The 19136-nt window shown below is 40.7% G+C and overlaps 1 protein-coding gene across 1 annotated transcript in view; it reads right to left on the bottom strand.

Annotated features, from left to right (window-relative positions):
• Positions 1 to 296: 296 nt before the first annotated feature.
• Positions 297 to 19136, bottom strand: part of LOC140736622 (uncharacterized) — a 38387-nt gene continuing 19547 nt past the window's right edge. Inside the window, exons 7-13 of the mRNA XM_073062442.1 lie at positions 16869 to 17049; positions 14400 to 14582; positions 11833 to 12030; positions 8817 to 8885; positions 8661 to 8744; positions 8119 to 8259; positions 297 to 510 (exon numbers count right to left, since the gene is read on the bottom strand). Coding sequence (XP_072918543.1) covers positions 496 to 510; positions 8119 to 8259; positions 8661 to 8744; positions 8817 to 8885; positions 11833 to 12030; positions 14400 to 14582; positions 16869 to 17049 — 871 coding nt within the window. The 3' untranslated portion in view covers positions 297 to 495. The remainder of the gene's footprint in view (positions 511 to 8118; positions 8260 to 8660; positions 8745 to 8816; positions 8886 to 11832; positions 12031 to 14399; positions 14583 to 16868; positions 17050 to 19136) is intronic.

The following is a 19136-nucleotide window of genomic DNA, read 5'->3' on the forward strand; positions in this document are numbered from 1 at the left end:
AATTGGGTGCATAGGTATTTGGTTGAGATGTCTGCAAACAAAAGACTTTTCATAAATTGATCCCATAATTCAACATTAAGTGAATTTCATACAGATCCTAAATCTGCTTGCTTGCTTTTTTTTTTGCTTCAATACCTATACAAGAGTTCAGGTGCTCTTCTCTGCATCTCAGAATCTTACTCCAAACTCGGATGCCTATTACATGACACTAAGTCCCACTTTACGGCCAAGGCTATCCAAAAAACAAAAGTAACATACTCAGTTAATCTTTTATTTTCAACTTTATTTACCTTGTTTTGTTTGTGGTTTCCATTATGTAGTGTCTTTCCCAATGATTTTTTTTTTTGAAAGTAGGTTTATCTTTCACAAGTTGGGTAATTTGTCAAGAAACCTCTTGCGATATTATTAGCTGAATGCTGGAAGTTGCAATACTATTGGCTTGGTTTCTGGCTGATGCTTGTTGGTCCTCTGGTATGAATCGAACTTTGGAGAACTTCAACTTGACATGAGCTGCAGAGTTCAAAAATGGTGTTAGGAAGAGAGCAAGAGCCTATCATTACATAACTTACAACATGTAGCTTCCTTTTGTAAGACTTAGCAGTCCATTAATTGGTTATGAAATGATCTGACTTTTGATTCATGTATGGAATGATGTTAGGGAAAATTATAATAGTTAATTGCTGTATATTTCTAAATTCCCTGGTATAAAAGTTTTTGCAACTATTGATTATTAACTTGATCCCTGCAGTGTTCTTGTTTGTTCACTCCATTTTTAAGCAGTTTTGTCCACTTACTAATATTTTGCATTAAAAGAACATTGGAATGATGAATCCTGTTAAATTGGAAGTTACTCTTTCTGAACTAGTGGATGACTGCTTGAGGATGAAATTGGCCAAATAACACCATCTATTTTAGAATGATATGGAAATGCAGGTCAGTGAACACATTTCGTAGGAAATTGGCAGCAGTTCCACTTAATTGTCATGTTTGAAATGGTTGATGGCAGTTTGTTTTTTTTTCAAAAGTTAAAACCACATTGTACATTCAAACTATTCATGCCAGGAGGTTGGAGGCTACCCATGATACAAGGTGTTATGGCTCTACCCTCTATGACCTCATCATGGCACAAAAGGAGGCCATGTTATGACATCCCAAAAGGAATGGGAATCAGAATTAAAACGTTCGGCCACCGAGAAGTTCCGCTTTTGGCAGGAGGTGTTCGATGAATCGGTCCCCTAAATTATCATTGGTCTGTCCAATGTAGAGGCTGCATCAGAAGCACCAGATGACCCCAACAGATTTACAGGCAAGGTGTTGCCTCACCAGGACTGTTTGGGACCCTGATTGAACATGATGGAGAAGGCAAATGGGTAGGTGCAGCACTTTGGCCACTTGCAGGGATAAGTGCCAGGAGGAAGATTAGTGGGGAGAGACAAATAGATAAGGGAATCATGGGGAGCAGTCTGGAGAGTGGATGGGAGGTAAAGATGCACAAGTTGCAGAGAATGATGTATTGTTTGTGGAGGCTTATGGGGTAGTAGGTGTGGATGAGGAGCTCTATCACTGTTAAGATGCCAGGAAGATGGGATGAGCACGTTGATGCAGGTGAGGGCAACATTAATGGTTCCAAAAGTTACCTTTTATACCATGAATGGTCTCTGGAATCGGGGGGTGAGGAAGTAATTTGAATATTCTGTCACGGGGATAAATCCCTTTTTTTTTGTGTGTGATACGGAGAGCAAGCTGTTGCCATTGCAGCAGGCTGCCCCTCCCCATACAGCTGATGACTCTAAAGGTATCGGTCACTGCTATTCAGTTTGGCACCAGGAGCTGCCTGTCCGCATTGAACTCAAGATGAGACTGCCTTAGGGACTCCAGCTCCAGATTTTCCCTCTGTTTATTCCCAAAGCCACCCCAGTGAGATGGTATAGTCACAAGGCAGTGGAGGTTTGAGATCAGAGTTTTCATTTTCCTAGGTGAGCTGCCAACCATGGTTGATAAGCCCCAAAGGCCTAAAGTGACTGGTTGTAAGGCACCAGTAATGCCCTTACCCTTTCTTCTTTCAGTAGAAACATTTCTACCAGGTTCAGTAGCTAAGCCACACAAAGTTCAGGAGTCGGACTTGGTTGTCAGAGGCTATTTGAGATGCTAAACATTGGGAGCATTTAATAAGTAGTGAGAGCTTATCCCCACTACAACCTTAAGGAGCCTTAAATAATGAAATTATCCTTCAGGATTGAAACTTTATATTCTTCTACTGAGCTGTGGTGGTATTTGTATACAAGGTAGAGATGGAGTTCGTTCTATTTTTGCAGCTCGGAACATTCCTGACTAGGCCAGCATCTTATCAATTAGTAACTGCTTCTAAAGGAGATGAACGATTTGAAAGCCCTATAGTCGTGGTGAGATTATTACTAATTCCTTGTTCAGTAGTTGAGAGATTTGGACCAATAACCAGCTGTATTAAGTCTGAATGGAGGTGGGAGTTAGTATATCCTGGTAGGAGAGAGGAAGTTGGGAGAAGATAAGTAACTGCAATTTTCAGGATTATTTTATCCTGCAGTCACTACTTTGCAGAGGAAATGATTTGATTTGGGTGGTTGATGCCCAAACAAGTGGGCTCATTTGTTCTGGATGGCATTTGGCTTGTTGAGTTGCATTTATCCAGGTAGTGGAGAGTATTCTATAGTACTGTACAAAAGTGTTAACCATGTATAGCTAGGGTGTATAAGACTTTTGCATAGTACTTTTTTTGAGCAGCAGCCAATCAGTAATCCGAAGCATGAGAATATGTGGCTCACTCCGATTCGTCAGTTGAGTACACAAGGCATTAATTCATGGCAGATTTGTGTTTTGAGCAGTTGTCAATTGGGATTGATAGGCAAGAGCAAATTAAAATAAGGCAGGGGCAAGTGGTATGGCCATCATTTGAGTGGAGAGTGTTGGTGGTTATTTGATGCTTTAGCTTTGAGGCTTCAGAAGGAGATGCTTGTGTGAACAGTGGGGATGCCAGGAAAAATAGTTGAATGCTCTTGCAGGATGTGGGAAGGCAGGGAGGTCACCAGTTTCCCTGACAAGATGACTGCCGCTGGACACTCTGCATTATGGAGCTGGAACTGGATGAACTCCTGATCATTTGTGAGGCTGAGGGTGTGATGAGATGTGTAGAGAAGGAGATACACCCAAAGTGCAAGACACAGGTAACTGAAGGACAAGGAGAAAGACGGGGTAAAACAATGAATGCAGTGTACCCCTATGGCCATTTCCCCTCAACAACACTGGATACTGGTTGATGAAGGCAAGGCAGTGGATGTTATCTACTGGACTTGAGGCATGTGACAACATCCTGCATGGGAAGTTGGTCAAGAAGGTTCAGTCACTCAGCATTCGAAATGAGGTAGTAAATTGGATGTGGGAGAAGCCAGAGAGTGCAGGTAAACGGTTGTCTGTCTGACTGGAGGCCTGTGACCAAGTGAGTGCTACAGATTGGTGTTGAGTCTGTTGTTTTTAACAAGTTGCATTTTGATAGGAATGACCAGGGTAGGTCTCACACAGTGAATGGTAGGGCACTGAGGAGTGTGGTAGAACAAAGGGATCTGGTAATACAGGTGCATAGTTCATTGAAAGTGGTGGCACAGGTTGATAGGGTTGTAAAGGAAGTTTTTGAACATTGGCCTTCATAAATCAAAGTATAGTGGATGGGATGTGGAAGAGGTATAAAACTTTTGAGGACTAATTTGGAGTATTGTGTGCAGTTTAAATCACCGAACTACAGGAAAGATATAAATGAGGTTAAGAGTACAGAGAAAATGTTTAATATTGCTGAGACTGGAGGAAAATTTGAATAGGTTAGGACTATTCCTTGGAAGGTAGAAAATTGAATAGATTTTGTAGGGGTATACAAAATAGGGTGAATGCATGCAGGCTTTTTCCACTGATGTGGGATGGGACTACAACTAGAGGTCATAGGTTAAAGGTGAAAGGGGAATGAGAGGTTTGGATGTACATGGGTGGCAGGGATCCGGGTGCAGGTTGACAGAAGTAGGCAGTATAAATGGACTAGATAGCCTGTAGATCCTGTTGGTGTGCTGTATATTTCTGATTCTTACATACTAATATTATGCATTGCACTGTACTGCTGCCACAAAAAACAATTTTCATGAGAATGAGTAATGATAAACCTGATTCCAGGTCAGGGAGAGGAGAATCATGGTAGTGAAAAAGGAGAGGAGTGGGAATCATCAAAGAAACTGTAATGAATACACGCATCATGACCTTGCCTGATGTCTCGGGGCTGAGTGTCTTAGAGTACTCCATCTTTGCCATTTTGAGCATCCTTTGCTCCTGCCAGATTTATAAACTCTCTCTGCTCCCCATTCACAGATACTGTGCAAAGTCTGGCTGTATATGCCTAAGCCTTTTGCACAGTACTGTAGATCACGCTGACTTGTGGATAGAAAGTCTTTTGGAAAGCAGGAGACAAGTCATTTGCAAACAGGTCTGGGTATACCTACAGTGATATTAATTCACCTTCAATAAAGAAAACCAGTTTTGAGATGCAAATCTAATCAATGAAGAGGAGCAAAAAAGGGAAAACACTTTAGCTGCACCAGTGTATCCTACTGATGAGTAATTGAATTAGAGGTATTTGAAGTGACTCAAGAATAATTGAAAACTGTCAAGAAAATGGACATGAGGCTAAGATCAGACTTTGAAAAGCAGGTGTCTTAAAGAGCCTCATTCTAACAGTTTGCCAAGCCACAACCTCTGGTTTATTTTGTGGATGAGGTACCAAGCTGGATTCCCCTTGTGGCACCTGGATTGCAGAAGACGCTGTGGACAGTTGCTCAGAAAAACTCAAAGTATTTGCAATCCCTAAATGGAGGTCAGTCAGAAATACTAAATCTTGACTGTTGTCAATAATGAGGACCCCACAAGGTAACATCAAAGCTCAAAGTAAATTTACTGCCCAATGTATTACCACATACAACCCTGAGATTCGTTTTCTTGTGGGACAATAAAAGGAACAATAGAATCAATGGAAAAATCGCACACAAGATGGACAGAAAATGCAAGAGACAAACTGCAAACACCAAAGAACCCTAAGTAGCAGTAATAATAAATAAGCAATAAATATCAAGAGCATGGGGTGAAGAGTCTTTGAAAGTGAGAACATAGTTTTTTAGGAACAGTTTAGGGTTAGGGTAAGTGAAGTTGTACCCTCTGGTTTAAGAGCCTGATGATTGAGGGGCAACAACAGTTCCTGAACCTGGTGGTAACCCCTTCCTGATGGCAGCAGTGATAAGAGTATAGCCTGAACGGTAGGAGCCCTTAATAATGGATGCTGCTTTCCTGCGACACCACTCCTTGTGGATGTACTGAGAGGTGGAGAGGGCTATATCCACTACGTTTTATAGGATTTTCATACCGGGCAACAACACAACCAGTCAGTATACTCTCCACCACACATCTATAGAAGCTTGTCAGAATTTTAGATGACATGCTGAATCTTTGCAAACTTCAAAGAAAGTCGAGGCACTGCTATGTACTTTTTGTAATGGCACTTGTGTGCTGAACCCAGGACAGTCCTCTGAAGTGATAACGCCAAGGAACTTAGTTGCTGACCCTCTACACCTGATTTCCCTGATGAGGACTGACTTATCGACCTCCATTGGTATTGAGTGAGAGATGGTTCGCGTGGCACTATTCAGCCAGATATTCAATCTCCTTCCTATCTACTGACTTGTCACCACCTTTGATTCAGCCAATGACAAATATGGCATTGGAGTTGTGCTTAGTCTCACAGTCATAAGTGTGAAGTGAGTGGATCAGGGGCTAAGCACATAGCCCCCTGAGTGCATCTTCTCTGATGGTAATTATGGAGGAGATAACTGACTGGGGTCTACAAGTGAGGAAATCGAGGATCTAGGGGCACAGGAGGTTTGAAGCTTAGGTCTTAGACATTGCAACACCAAAGGATGTTGCTGGGATTTGCACAAGTGTAGTTTTATTCTCCCTTTTCAAAGCATGTATAAAAGATATTGAGCTCATCTGGGAGTGAAGCATTTCTGCCATTCATGATGTTAGCTTTGCTTTATAGGAAGTAATGGCCTGCAAACCCTGCCAAAGCTGCTGTGCATCTGATTCCGTCTAACTTCAATTGCAATTGGTGTTTTTTTGCTCTGAATATAGCCTTCCGATCATACCTGGACTATTTGTATAGTTCTGGATTACCAGTCTTGAATGCCACAGATCTAGCCCTCATCAAACTGAAATCTCCTGGTTCATTCTTGGCTTTTGGTGTGGGTAAGTTTGGTATATTTTCGAACGCACACACTTACCACACAGATCTTGAAGTTGATGATAACTGGCATATTCATTTAGATTAGTAGATGAATCCCTGAATATTGTCCAGTCCACCAATTCAAAGCAGTCCTCTAAGCACTCTACCACCTCCCCTTGACCATACCTTCTTGGTCCTCACCACTGCTGCTGCAGTCTTCAGTCTCTGACTCTACGCCGGGAGTACAAGCACAGCTAGGTGACTGGACTTCACAAAGTGCAGGCGGGGTATGGCACTAAGTGTTCGTGATGTTGATGTAAGTGGTCAAGTGGTTTGGCTCCTCTGGTTCCACAAGTGATATATTGGTGGTAGTTCTTCTATAAGCTGGCTTGGTTGAAATCCCCCACAATGATAGGGAAGGCATTAGGGTTTGTTGTTTCATGACAGCTGATCAGTGCTCAGCTCCTCTGGTGCCTGCTTAATGTTGTACTGTACATTACTACCAAAGTGTCATCACTTTCTGGTGCAATCTTCTTATAGTTGCGATTTTTAGAACAGAATATTAGAGCACAGTACAGGCCCTTCATCCACGATGTTGTGCCAACCTTTTAACCTACTCTTATAATCAATCTAACCCTACACACTTGAGTAGCCTTAAATGCCCAAATGTCCCTGATATATCTGCGTCTTCCATCACAATTTGCTGCATGTTTCACGCATCCACCACTCTGTGTTTAAAGACAACTTCCCTCTAATATCTCCCTCCTCCATACTTCCCTCCAGTCATCTTAAAATGATGATCACGGGCATTAGCTGTTTCCGCCATGAAGAACATCTTTGGCTATTCACTCGATCTATGCCTGTTATGTACATCTTCTATGAAGTCGCCTCTCATCCTCCTTCACTCCAAAGAGGGGGAGAAAAGCCTTAGCTTGCTCAGCCTATCCTCATAAGACAGGCATTTTGTTGTTGCAAATTCAGGGCTAGTAAAGTGAAATTTATTTCTGAGGATAGTTCAGAATTTAGTTAACATGTGCAGCTAAAATGATGGTGAGGAAATACTTCCATTGGGGACAGTAAGGGTAGATGAAGAAATTCCCAAGAATTGTTAGACTTGGTCAATCTGGCCTACATTCAACGAAAGTAGTTTGCACCAAGGGTGAGAAATTTCATGGATGTTGGATTTGGAATAGAAAGTTTGAATCACGATTTTACACTTCTGAATTATTAAAGCAAGTAGTCAAGTATCTTTGCTTTCCCTGTAGAGTGCAGAATCCTCACCATTCAATTGGCAATGCTGTAGGCTTGACAAGCTCATTACTTTTGTTCTCCGTCTCTCATAAGGAAATCTAGATTGAGGATGTTGAGGCATTGTGCCTCTTCAGTACCAACATTTTTGTATGGAGGTGCCAAGGTCCAGGATCAGAAGAAGCTGCTGAAGGTTGTAGGCTCAACCAACTTCTTCATGGGCAGTAAAAGCAATGCCTCAAAGGCAACATCCATCATTAAGGACCCCCACCCACCACCACAAGGAGCCTGATGATGCACACTATGATTCAGCAACAGCTCCTTCCCCTCTGCCATCAGATTTCTTAAGGGTCCATGAACAATACTTGACAATTTTGCACTTTTTATATTTCTTATTGTAAAATAGTAGTTTTTATGCATTGGATTGTACTGCTGCAAAGCAACAAGTTTTATGACAGATTATCAGTGATAATCTGACTTTGAATGTCCTTTGTTTTCATTCTTCCATTGAGAACAAGCGTAGGGGGTAAAAAAGGTACATCACTCTAGATTAGAAAACTTGTCAACATGGAAATTAATCTTCATACCTCTCTGAATTTCTGAGATAACTGTGTTTTGAACTCTCCCACAGACAGGCCAGCAGGAATCAGCTGCCTCAATAACACATTACTGGGTTCTGGTTCATACTGTTCGATGAGCTCAGGTGACAAATATGATCTATTGATATACTTTAAGAGAAAAGGAATAATTAGAACCTGCTGGAAAAACTATACATGTGTATAAGATAAATTTCAATGTAACCAGAGCCACACTTGCTAAAAGTTCAGTATATGAATATTTTAATATGGACAATAAAGATGGTAAATAGATTGAAGATGGTTGTCCATCACTTATTTAAATGACTAAGCTTGTTGGCCTGCTACTGTTAACTTCTGTAAAGTAAAAGTTTAATCTCAATATTAGCATTGCAAGTCTCGTTTGAGAAGAATCTATCAGTGCTGTAGGACTGAGAATGACCAAATCTACAAGGCATATTTTCACCTAAGAATAGGAAGCTTTTAAATGTTCTAATGCTGAGAAGCAATAGAAAAAGGAAGTAATACTGAAATAGAATCAACGCTGTGCTTACACGTTCAGAATATCTTGCCAGCTCTTCATCCCTTCTTCCATCTGCAATACGGACAAGCACTGACGCACCCCTCAGCCGTAAAATCTATGCAGGAAAATACATTTAAGGGAATTGCATTTCAAACTAAACGTCCCTTATTTTTCTCATGACACTTACAGTATTCTTATGTACAAGGTCATCCAGAATACTCTGACAGTCTCCCTTTGCTAATGCAGTCAAGACATCCTGAATGAAAGAAAAGATGAAGAGCATTAGAATCAGGACTTAGGGAGAAAGTGGATTTCATCATGCAGAGTTCATGCTATTGCTCTAGCCACTTGTTATTAGGCATTTATGGTATTTTGAATAATTCCAGGCAAAAATATTAGAGCAACAGCTGGCAATTGTAAACCCAATCTGGATTTCTACACCCATTATTTATGGTAAATAGTGAGAGATGAGGATGCACTGCTTGTCCAGAATGGTAGTCCAGGCACTAGCTGGAAAGCTAGAGCCTACACCTACAACTGCAAGTATACTGTGAATTGGAAAGTAGTGGTTACAGCCCGGCCTATCATAGGTAAAACTCTCCCCACTATTGTGCACATCTACACAGAGCGCTGTTGCAGGAAAGCAGCGTCCATCCAGGTCATGCTCTGGTACAGGGAACCTTGCCACCAGGTTCAGGAACAGTTATTACCCTGACTCATCAGGCTTCTGAACCAGAGAATATAAACTCCACTCACCCTAACACTGAACTGGTTGCAAAATCTATGGCCTGTTTCAAGGACTCTACAACTCATGCTCTCAATGTTTATGTATTTATTTCATCATTATTATTTTGGTTTTTTTGTTTGGATTTGCACAATTTGTTGTCTTTTGCACATTGGTTGTTTGTCTGGCTTTGTGTGCAGTTGTTCATTGATTCTATTGTGTTTCTTTACATATAGTTTGAATGACCGCAAGAAAATGAATCTCAGCATAGAATATGGAGACATACATGTACTTTAGAATAAAATCTTCTTGGGCTTCCAACTAGGTACAGGTGTCGATTTTAACCAGCATTTCAATGACAAACTCTGCCACCTTCATCAGGGATGATGCCCAGGCATGTCTAGTCTGGTGGCATTTATACCCCTGCCATCCATCCCTCCTGATTGGCTAGTGCTCAAACAATCAGGTTTCTGCTGTCCCACCTTGTTTACAATCGAATCCAGTTATTACATAGAGCAAGACCTTCATCTTTGTTGAAATTCTTTTTCTCGAGTCTTATTCAATGGCTTCCTTCACCAGGTGGTCCCAAAAGCCATTGACACAGCACAGTAGTTTTGTACCATTGAAATCAATCCCACAGCCACTGCGAATGCAATGCTCTGCTATCGCCAATTTCTCCGGGTAACCCAATCAGACCCACCTCCTATGCTCCTTGAAGTGGGTTTCCGCTGTGCGTCCATCTGCCCAATATACATTGTTCTGCATTCACAGGCAATCCTGTAAATGCCGGCTGTCCTGAGTCCTTGGTCATCTTTGACCCTTGTAAACTGTGATTTGAGCTTCCTTATGGGTTTGTGGATGGTATTCATCTGGTATTTCTTCAGGATTATGGCAATCCTTCCAACCACATCAAGGAGCATAGGAGGTGTATCCATTTGTGTTACCCGGAGAAATCAGCGTTAGCAGAGCATTGCATTCGCAATAGCCATAGGATGGACTTTGACAGAAAACTACAGTGCTGCACCAATGGCTTTTGGAACTGCCTGGTAAAGGAAGCCATTGAAATAAAACCAGAGAATAAGAATTTTAACAAAGACAAAGGCCTCACTCCAAGTAAAACTGGAATTCAATTGTAAACAAGGTCAGACAGCGGAAACCTGATAAGTTGAGTACTAACCAATCAGGAGGGAGGGATGACTGGGGAGATCTATACCACCAAACTAGCTATGCCTAGGATCATCCCTGATAAAGATGGCGAAGTTTGTCATCAAAATGTTGGTGAAAATTAATATCTGTACCCGGCTGGAAGTTGAAGAAGAGACTATTCTAGATCCTTTTATTTTACATGTACTTTGATAAATTTCAATTTTGCATAAATGAGGATAACAGTTGGGAAACAAACTTAGTGAATCGAATACAGATGATTTTATGTGGGGACGGGGATGTGGAAAGAAGAATTCTCACAGTTTGTAAACATCGTTCTTTTTTGAAATGGTAAAGTAGATCATGTACAGTTTGACACTGGAGAGCTTTTTAAGCTTTCCAGGTAAGTTACTGGAGGTTAATTAATACTGTTTATGGGCTTATGCTGTGTTGCACTTTTCTTGGGGATGCCAGAGTGACAATACTAATTAATTGTTGCCATGCAAAATGAAACTAACTTTTTATCATACAAACAGTTACAGAACTTTTTTTAAAAGGTAAGTTACTGAGTTTGAGTTCTAGGGAATGTTTTAATTGACATCAGCCTACAAAGGTTGATGTTTTTCTTCAATGTTCGATATGTTTGACAGCATAACTTGAAGATTTTACAGCCTTTCATAATGTTCTTGGGATTCCTTAAGGAATCACAGTGGCAATGATTTTAAAATATTCAATTGTTCACAAATTTAATTTCTTAGTAAGAGAATTATAAAATATCTTAATTCTCTTTATAGGAGTTCCTGAGCTGTTCTAATTCTTCAGTGGTGCAGTTGGTGCTGAAAGGATTTAATCTGTCCTGAACCATTAGTACTTGTAGTAGCAAGGTCATTTGACTCATCGGGTATCTTCCAGCTCCCACCAAAGCAATACTTTGGTTTCATTCCTCAACTTCTCTGCAATTGCCCCTAGACTTGTTTCTTACTGACATTATGGGATAATTTGCAGTGGACAGATCATCTATGAGGCATAGCTATGGGAACTGGGAGGAATCTATATTCGTCCTGCGGTTCTATTCATCTAGGTCCCTATCTCCTAATTTGCAATCTGGATACCAGGTAGAATTTAAACAGTGAAGCTTGGCCTGGATTGCCCAAAACTTCTGAAGTTTTGGTTTTCCATTTATCACTCCTGACCATTCCTTTTGCAGTGGTCATGCTGGTACAAATATCCAAGGAAGTAAATCAAATGAAGTGAACTAAATCTACATCTCGAGGCCATCAGTAATTGTGATGTGATGTTCTGTGCTGTGTTTTTATACATAGAAAAAAATTCATACCTGATCAGGCGCTCCTTGATACAGTGGCAGATGATAAATTGCAGTGTTGCAGTAACCTTTAGAAAACACCTGTAAAGCAGTCCAGGCCTGCTCCTTCATTTCATACTTAAGTGCATCAGCCTTCAGTGTGGAGCAAGTAACTTCATGAAGGTGGATAATCACAGTGAGGTACTTGTTGTAAACCCGTCTGGGAAATGACTGTGGGTTTTAAAGAAACACGTTAGAAAAATGTTTTTGCAGCATTTTAACCTAGAACCAACTGCTTTTGAAATCCTTAAACATGTGCGACTTTCCACTAACCGACTTAGACTAAGGATCATCTGAATTACTCCCTCTGCTCTGCAAGGGCACATATTCTGTACTTGTATCTCATCAACAAAAGGACTTAAATGAATCACCCCTAAATGGAAGGACAGTTACATCTCCTCAACAAATGGAAGACCACAGCTGCATGTAGTAAGAGCTATTTATGGGTAGGCTGTTCAAAGATCAAAGCAAATTTATTATCTGACTATGTATATGTCACCAGATACATGCCTGAGATTTGTTTTCTTGTGTGCATGCTCAATAAATCCATAATAGTATCAACAAAAGACCACACCAACTGGGAATTCAACCAGTGTGTAAAATACAACAAACTGTGCAAATACAAAAAGAAATAAATAAGCAATAAATATTGAGAACATGAGATGAAGAGTCTTTGAAAGTGAGTCTATAGGTTGTGGGGAACATTTCAGTGATGGGGCAAATGAAGTTATCTCTTTGGTTGAGGGGTAATTACTGTTCCTGAAAATGGTGGTGTGGGTCCTGTAACTTACTTTCTTGTGGCTAACAACTGCCAGAACTAACCAGCCAAGTTAATTGATAATCTGTCCAGTCGCTATACATCTATTCCAAAGTATCTGTAGCGAGTGCCACCTACAAATGCACTGTAGTTTCCTATGCAACTCCATGTACACGTACCTCCCATATACATGACCATATACAAGAATATGGGCAGCAGCACAGACCATGTAGGTTCCTTCTCAAGTCCCTGTCCATCAGGCTTATATATAACCCCAAGAGCACTTTGATGAGAAGGACGGTAGGTCTTCAAGGATATTGCTTGGCCAACATCTTCTGGATAGATCATAAAACCATATATTTTATGTCTTTTACATTTGTTTTAATCTTGAATGTGATTCTGGAACTGTTGGAGTCTGTGATTTGCAGTTTGGAGATCATTTGGGTGTCTGCACTCTCTGAGGGGATTCTAGGAGGCAGAGGCAAGTTGTGGGAACCTCATGGCGAGAAGGCTGAGAGCTGATGCTCGATTTGATTTTGCAAACAGTTTTCCATTGTTTGCCGGTTAAAGCAATGAGGGAGAAAGACTGCCTGCCTTTTTATTGCTTTGGGATGACTGTCGCTGGAGAGATCACTCTGTTACGGAGAGGGGAGACTGCTTTTTAAATTGCCAGTGAGGTCGCTCTGCTACGAAAAAGAAGAATGTTGTCCAGGTTTTCTGCATTTTGGATATGACTTGGACTGTGGACTTTTGTTTAGTCTTAGATTTTTTTGTATTCTGCGTTTTTTCCTGATCTTTCTCATTTATTTTTTGTCTGCAGGGGCGGTGGATTTGGGATCAAAGTGCCCGTTCCATTTTTGTTCTTTTTTTTGTGAGGGGAGGAGGGATTTGAGGATTGATGATTGTGCTGCCGTTCTTTTCTTTCTGGTTTTGTGGCCATCCGGAGAAGAATTTCAGAGTTGTGCTGCATCTGGAGTAAAGCTATAATCACGAATTACAATTTTCTGCTCTATAACCTCGCCAGATGTTTCCATCACACTGCATGTTGAACAGTTCTAGAATATTTAGAAACACTGGTAAGCTGATCAATAACACAGTGACTGTGATCAACATTTTGTGCTTCCCTCCAGAGACTGTCACCTAATCCTACACTGTCTGATTTGACATGAAGTCTTAGTCATTTACATTTATTAGTATTAATTTCCATATCATATAGTACCAGTTTGAAAAGAAGAGCAAGATGTCCTAACAATATCAAACTAATCTTGTTAAGTACATTATTGAATTGATAATCATGTGAATTCCATCACTGGCCTATTTATGTATTTGGTGGTGGCATCCGTCGGTCTCGAGAGACCATGGATCTGCGCCTGGAGTTTCCAGGGCGCAGGCCTGGGCAGGTTTGTATGGGAGACCGGCAGTTGCCCAAGCTGCAGGCGTTCCCCTCTCCACGCCATCGATGTTGTCCAAGGGAAGGGCACTAGGACCCATGCAGCTTGGCACTGGTGACGTCGCAGAGCAGTGTGTTGTTAAGTGCCTTGCTCAAGGACACAAACACGCTGCCTCAGCTGAAGCTTGAACCAGTGACCTTCAGGTTACTAGTCTGATGCCTTGCCCACTAGGCCATGTGCCAACATGTTTATGTATTTATAGATGATTAAATACATTTGTTTAATAAGAAGAGTGAAGTAGCAACTCAGCATGACTATTATTAGCTCCAGGTTGTAAAATATGCAGTCAGATATAATCTACCATGCAACTGTTGAAGCTGAATGCATATTACCTTAAAATTATCCAACCATACTGGGCACTTTTGCAGGCTGTTAAAATCTACATTGTCTATGAACGTTGGGCGATCATATTTTGCCCATGGACTGCCGTAATAGTAAGCGCCTGGTGGATTGAATGATGTGTGAGCTAATGTGAAGCTATCCCAGGGTAAATTATTGGCTCTGTCCACAGATAACTGCAAAATAAAGCAAGAGAGATAAATAAACTACAAGCATATAAATTTGGAAAGATATTGAAATAAGGGGATCCAAAATCAGAATCTATTTTTCTATCCATGTGGCTCTGCGCATTCTCCCTGTGAGTCACGTTTTCTGAGTGATGTTGTTTCCTCCTACAGGGTAGGTTATTTGGCCACTATAATTACCCCTAGAGTGCGGATGACTGGTAGAATCGGGAGGGAATGTAGATGAGAATGCGGTGAGAATAAAATGAGATCAGTGTGGGATTAATGCAAATACATGCTTGAGGGCTAACAAAACCTCAGCCGGTCAAAGGATTTGTTTCCATGCTCTGTGACTGAATGGTCTCATTGAGCCTGGAATGAAATGGAAATATTTTGTTTCTGTTTGAATAAGCTTAAACCAGATGTGAAAACCAGGCAACTTCAGATACTGTGAGCAGGAGATGGGATTTTACAGTATGCTCAAATGACAAAACTATTCAGATCTGAAAAGTGAAAATACTTTTGATTGGCACTGAACCATATATTACAGTACAATAAACAGCCAGTGAGACAGGATTTGAAGCAAAGCGCTGTGTTACTTTTGAGTATCTTGGATACCAGGGAGGCCAAATAGTACCAGCACATGACCTGGCACCAACCACCACATTCCTTATGGACTGTTGGCTGCCCTTAAATCTAGTCCCAAACACTGCAGAGCTGACCAATTCATGGGGATTCCTGTAGTTCCAGTATACCACAGCTGGACAAATTGAATACTAATGTTCTTTAACTAAACATTTCTATCTAAAGAAGGGATAGCTGTAAAAGTCAAAATATAGAAGTCAGTTTAAAATAAATCAGTACACTAATAAGACCATAGCCAAGTTGGGGTACAATCTCAATGTACACATTGCATGAACCTAACTTGTCATGTATAGGACATGTCAAGTTGGGCCTTAGGATGCAATTTGTTTACAATGCTCAGTGGGGTCTGGTAGTTTCCAAGAGGCATTCAGCAGTAAGGAGCCACAGCAAAAACAAATGCTCTAGATGTCAACCAAGTCTGTTATTGGCATTTGGTATTGGCTTACTATTATTACACGTACTAAGATGCAGCGCCAAGCTTGCCTTTCATACTGTTTACTCAGATCAAATCATTGCACAGTACATTGAGCTAGAATAAGGTAAATCAATAACAATGCAGAATAAAATGTGAAAACTACAGAGAAAGTACAATGCAAGTAAATGTTAAAGTGCCAAATCATAATGAAGCAGTTTGTGAGGCCAAGAGCCCATCTTATCAGAAAAGAGTTCTATTCAAGAGTCTGATAACAGTGGAATAAGAAACTGTCCTTGAGCCTGGTTGTGTGTGCTTTCAGGCTTTTGTATCTTCAGTTGGATGGGAGAGGAGAGAAGAGAGAACATCTGGGTTGGGTGAGGTCTTTGATTATATGCTGGCTGCTTTACTGAGACGTTGAGAAGCGTAGACAGAGTACATAGAAGGGAGGCTGGTTCCTGTGATGTGCTAAGCTGTGTCCACAGCTCTGTAGTTTCTTGCAGAGCAGGTTGCTATACCATGTCACTTTGCATCCAGGCAGAATGCTTTCTGAGGTGCATCAATAGAAATTGGTAAGAGATGAGAGGGGCATACCAGATTTCCCTAACCTCCTGAGGAAGTGGAGGCTTTAGTGAGCTTTCATGGCCATGAACAAGCTATCGATGAAGTTCACACCTAGGAAATTGAAGCTCTTAACCCTCTCAACCTCAACACTGTTGATATAAACAGGAGCAGGATCACCACCCCCTTTCTGAGGTCAATGACCAACTCTTTTGTTGACAATGAGAGAACACTTGTCATAACACCATATCACTAAGCTCTCCACCTCCTTCCTGTGTTCCAACTCATCGTTATTTGTTAAACTGCCCAAATAGAGATTGCAACTGGCAGAATGTTAGTGGTGTGCAAATTTAGTATGGAGCTAAGATTCAAAGTAAAAAATGTGAAAAAAAAATTTACCCTTTAAGTGGCACCTTCCAGTGGTGTTTTTAAAAACCATTGGTTTGTCTAGCAGCACTTGTAAGTATTGATCATAAAATTCATTGCACTAATTGCAGTCAAGCAGAAAAGAATCTTGTGAAGGGGGCCTCACAAAGTGCTTAAGGCTCAAAATGGAATATGCCTAATGGGATGTTTAAGGCAAGCATGGTATATAATTATTTTTCTACAAAAGTTCCATACTTTTTACTATTTTCTATTGATAAAAGATTAATAACTTTAGTTAATTTGTCTTACCACACCTTTATGCCATATGTAGTGAGGTATCTGCTTACATAAGTCAAGTTAAAAGCCAACGGCTTATCATCCACCTGTTTTGAAAGTTTCATATGAATCCAATTTTGTAGTTCAATATCTGTCCTAAAGTCTTGTTCTTTGCTGCCAGCTATCAATGGAACCATTTCTCGGACTGAAATAAAAGATCTTGGAAAAAAAAACAAGTGTCACAAAGGAAAATCTTTGAAGGGGAAAACAGAAAACAATTTAATTCAATGCTTTGAATGTAGACAAACCAGGAATCAGTTTCTATGACAGCAAAGGATGCATACAGGGAGAAGCAAAGAAGTCATAATGCTCCAAGTAATTCCTTAAAAAGTTTCACACCACTCAACTCCGAAATCTAGGCATTAGGAAAATATAAAAGCTGAAAATCTGAAATTCAAGTTGGTTAATATTTGGATACAGAAGCTTTATCAGAACTGAGAATTAAGATAACTATTCTATTCCAAAGCCTATAAACTTTTCCAGACAGCAAGATTTCTACATTTCTCCAATATACTCCAGGTTACTACAAGAAGCAAGGGAAGAGTTTGCTGATTTATGGTGACGATTTTTACATCCTCACTGGCCACAGTAGGACCAGAAGATTGGAGGGTGGCAAATGTTACTCCTTTGTTCAAGAAAGTTAATAGGAATAATCTTGGGATTATAGACCAGTGAGTATTATTCAGTAGTATGCAAACTATTGGACAGGATTCTTGGAGACAAGATTTACAAGCATTTGGAGAAGCATAGTCTGATTAAGGATAGTCAGCATGGCTTTGAGAGGAGCAGTTCATCTGGCATGAAACTGATTGAATTCTTCAAGGAAGTGATAAAACAAATTGATAAAGGTAGAGCAGTGGATGTGGTGTATATGGACTTTAGTAAGATGTTTGACAAGGTTCCCCATGATGGACTCCAAAAAATCATGAAGCATAGGATCCATTGAAACTTGCCTGCATGGATTTGGAATTGGCTTGGCCAGAGAAGGCAAAGGGTGGTAGTTGATGGAGTGTGATATGCTCTGTGATTTTTACAAATAACTTGGAGGAGAAAGTGGAAGGGTGGGCTAGTAAGTTTGCAGATGTGACATGAAATGTTGTGGAAAGTGCAGAAGGTATTTGCAGGTTACAATGGGACATTGAAAGGATGCAGAGCTGGGAAGAGAAGTAGCAGATGGAGTTCAATCCAGAAAAATGTGAAGTGATACACTTTGTAAGATCTAACTCGAGGGCAGATTAAAGGGTTAATGGCAAGATTCTTAATAGTGTGAAGAAACTGAGGGATCTTGGGGTCCGCATCCATAGATTCCTCCAAGTTTCTGCATGAGTTGATAACAAGCTCTATAAAACTCTGGTTACATCACATTTAGAGTATTGTCTTCTGGTCTCCTTGTTATAGGAAGGACGTGGAAAGTTTAGGGAGCGTGCAGAGGATATTTACCAGAATACTGCCAGGATTAGAGAGCATGCCTCATGAGGAAAGACTGAGCAACCTAGTGCTTTTTGTCTCTGGAGGGTAGGAAGGTGAGAGGTGTACGAAATTATAAGAGGTATAGATAGAGTGGATAGCCAGAGACTTTTCCCTGGGGTGGAATTAGCTGATATGAGGAGGCATAATTTTAGGATGATTTGAGGAAGGTATAGGCAGAATGTCAGAAATAAGGTTTTTTTACTCGGAGTTGTGGGTGTATGGAATGGGTTGCCAGGAGTAGTGGTAGAGGTAGATACATTAGAAACTGCTCATGGGAAAAGCAAACGTAGATGGTTATACTCCCATTAATAAGACCATAAAGGCCATTTGGCCCATTGTTTATGTGCCACCATTTCATCATGGCTAATCCATTTTTCCTCTCATCCCTTCATCCCTTGACCAATCAAAAATCTATCAACCTCTGCCTTAAATATACATAAAGATAAATTCCACAGATTCCCCACTCTCTGGCTAAAGAAATTCCTCCTCATCTCTGTTCTAGAAGGATGCCCCTCTATCTTGAAGCTGTGTCCTCTGGTCTTAGATTCTCCCACCAAAGGAAACATCCTCTCCACATCCACTCTGTCATGGCCTTTCACAATTCAGTAGATTTCAATTAGGTCTCCCCCCATTCTTCTGAATTCTAGTGAATACAGTCCCAGAGCCATTAAATGCTCTTCATATGACAAGCCATTCAATCCTCAAATCATTTTTGTGAACCTCCTTTGACCCCTTTTCAGTTTCAGCACATCATTTCTAAGATAATGGGCCCTAAA

Source organism: Hemitrygon akajei, chromosome 12 (assembly GCF_048418815.1).
Source record: "Hemitrygon akajei chromosome 12, sHemAka1.3, whole genome shotgun sequence".
In the NCBI taxonomy this organism is placed as follows: domain Eukaryota; kingdom Metazoa; phylum Chordata; class Chondrichthyes; order Myliobatiformes; family Dasyatidae; genus Hemitrygon; species Hemitrygon akajei.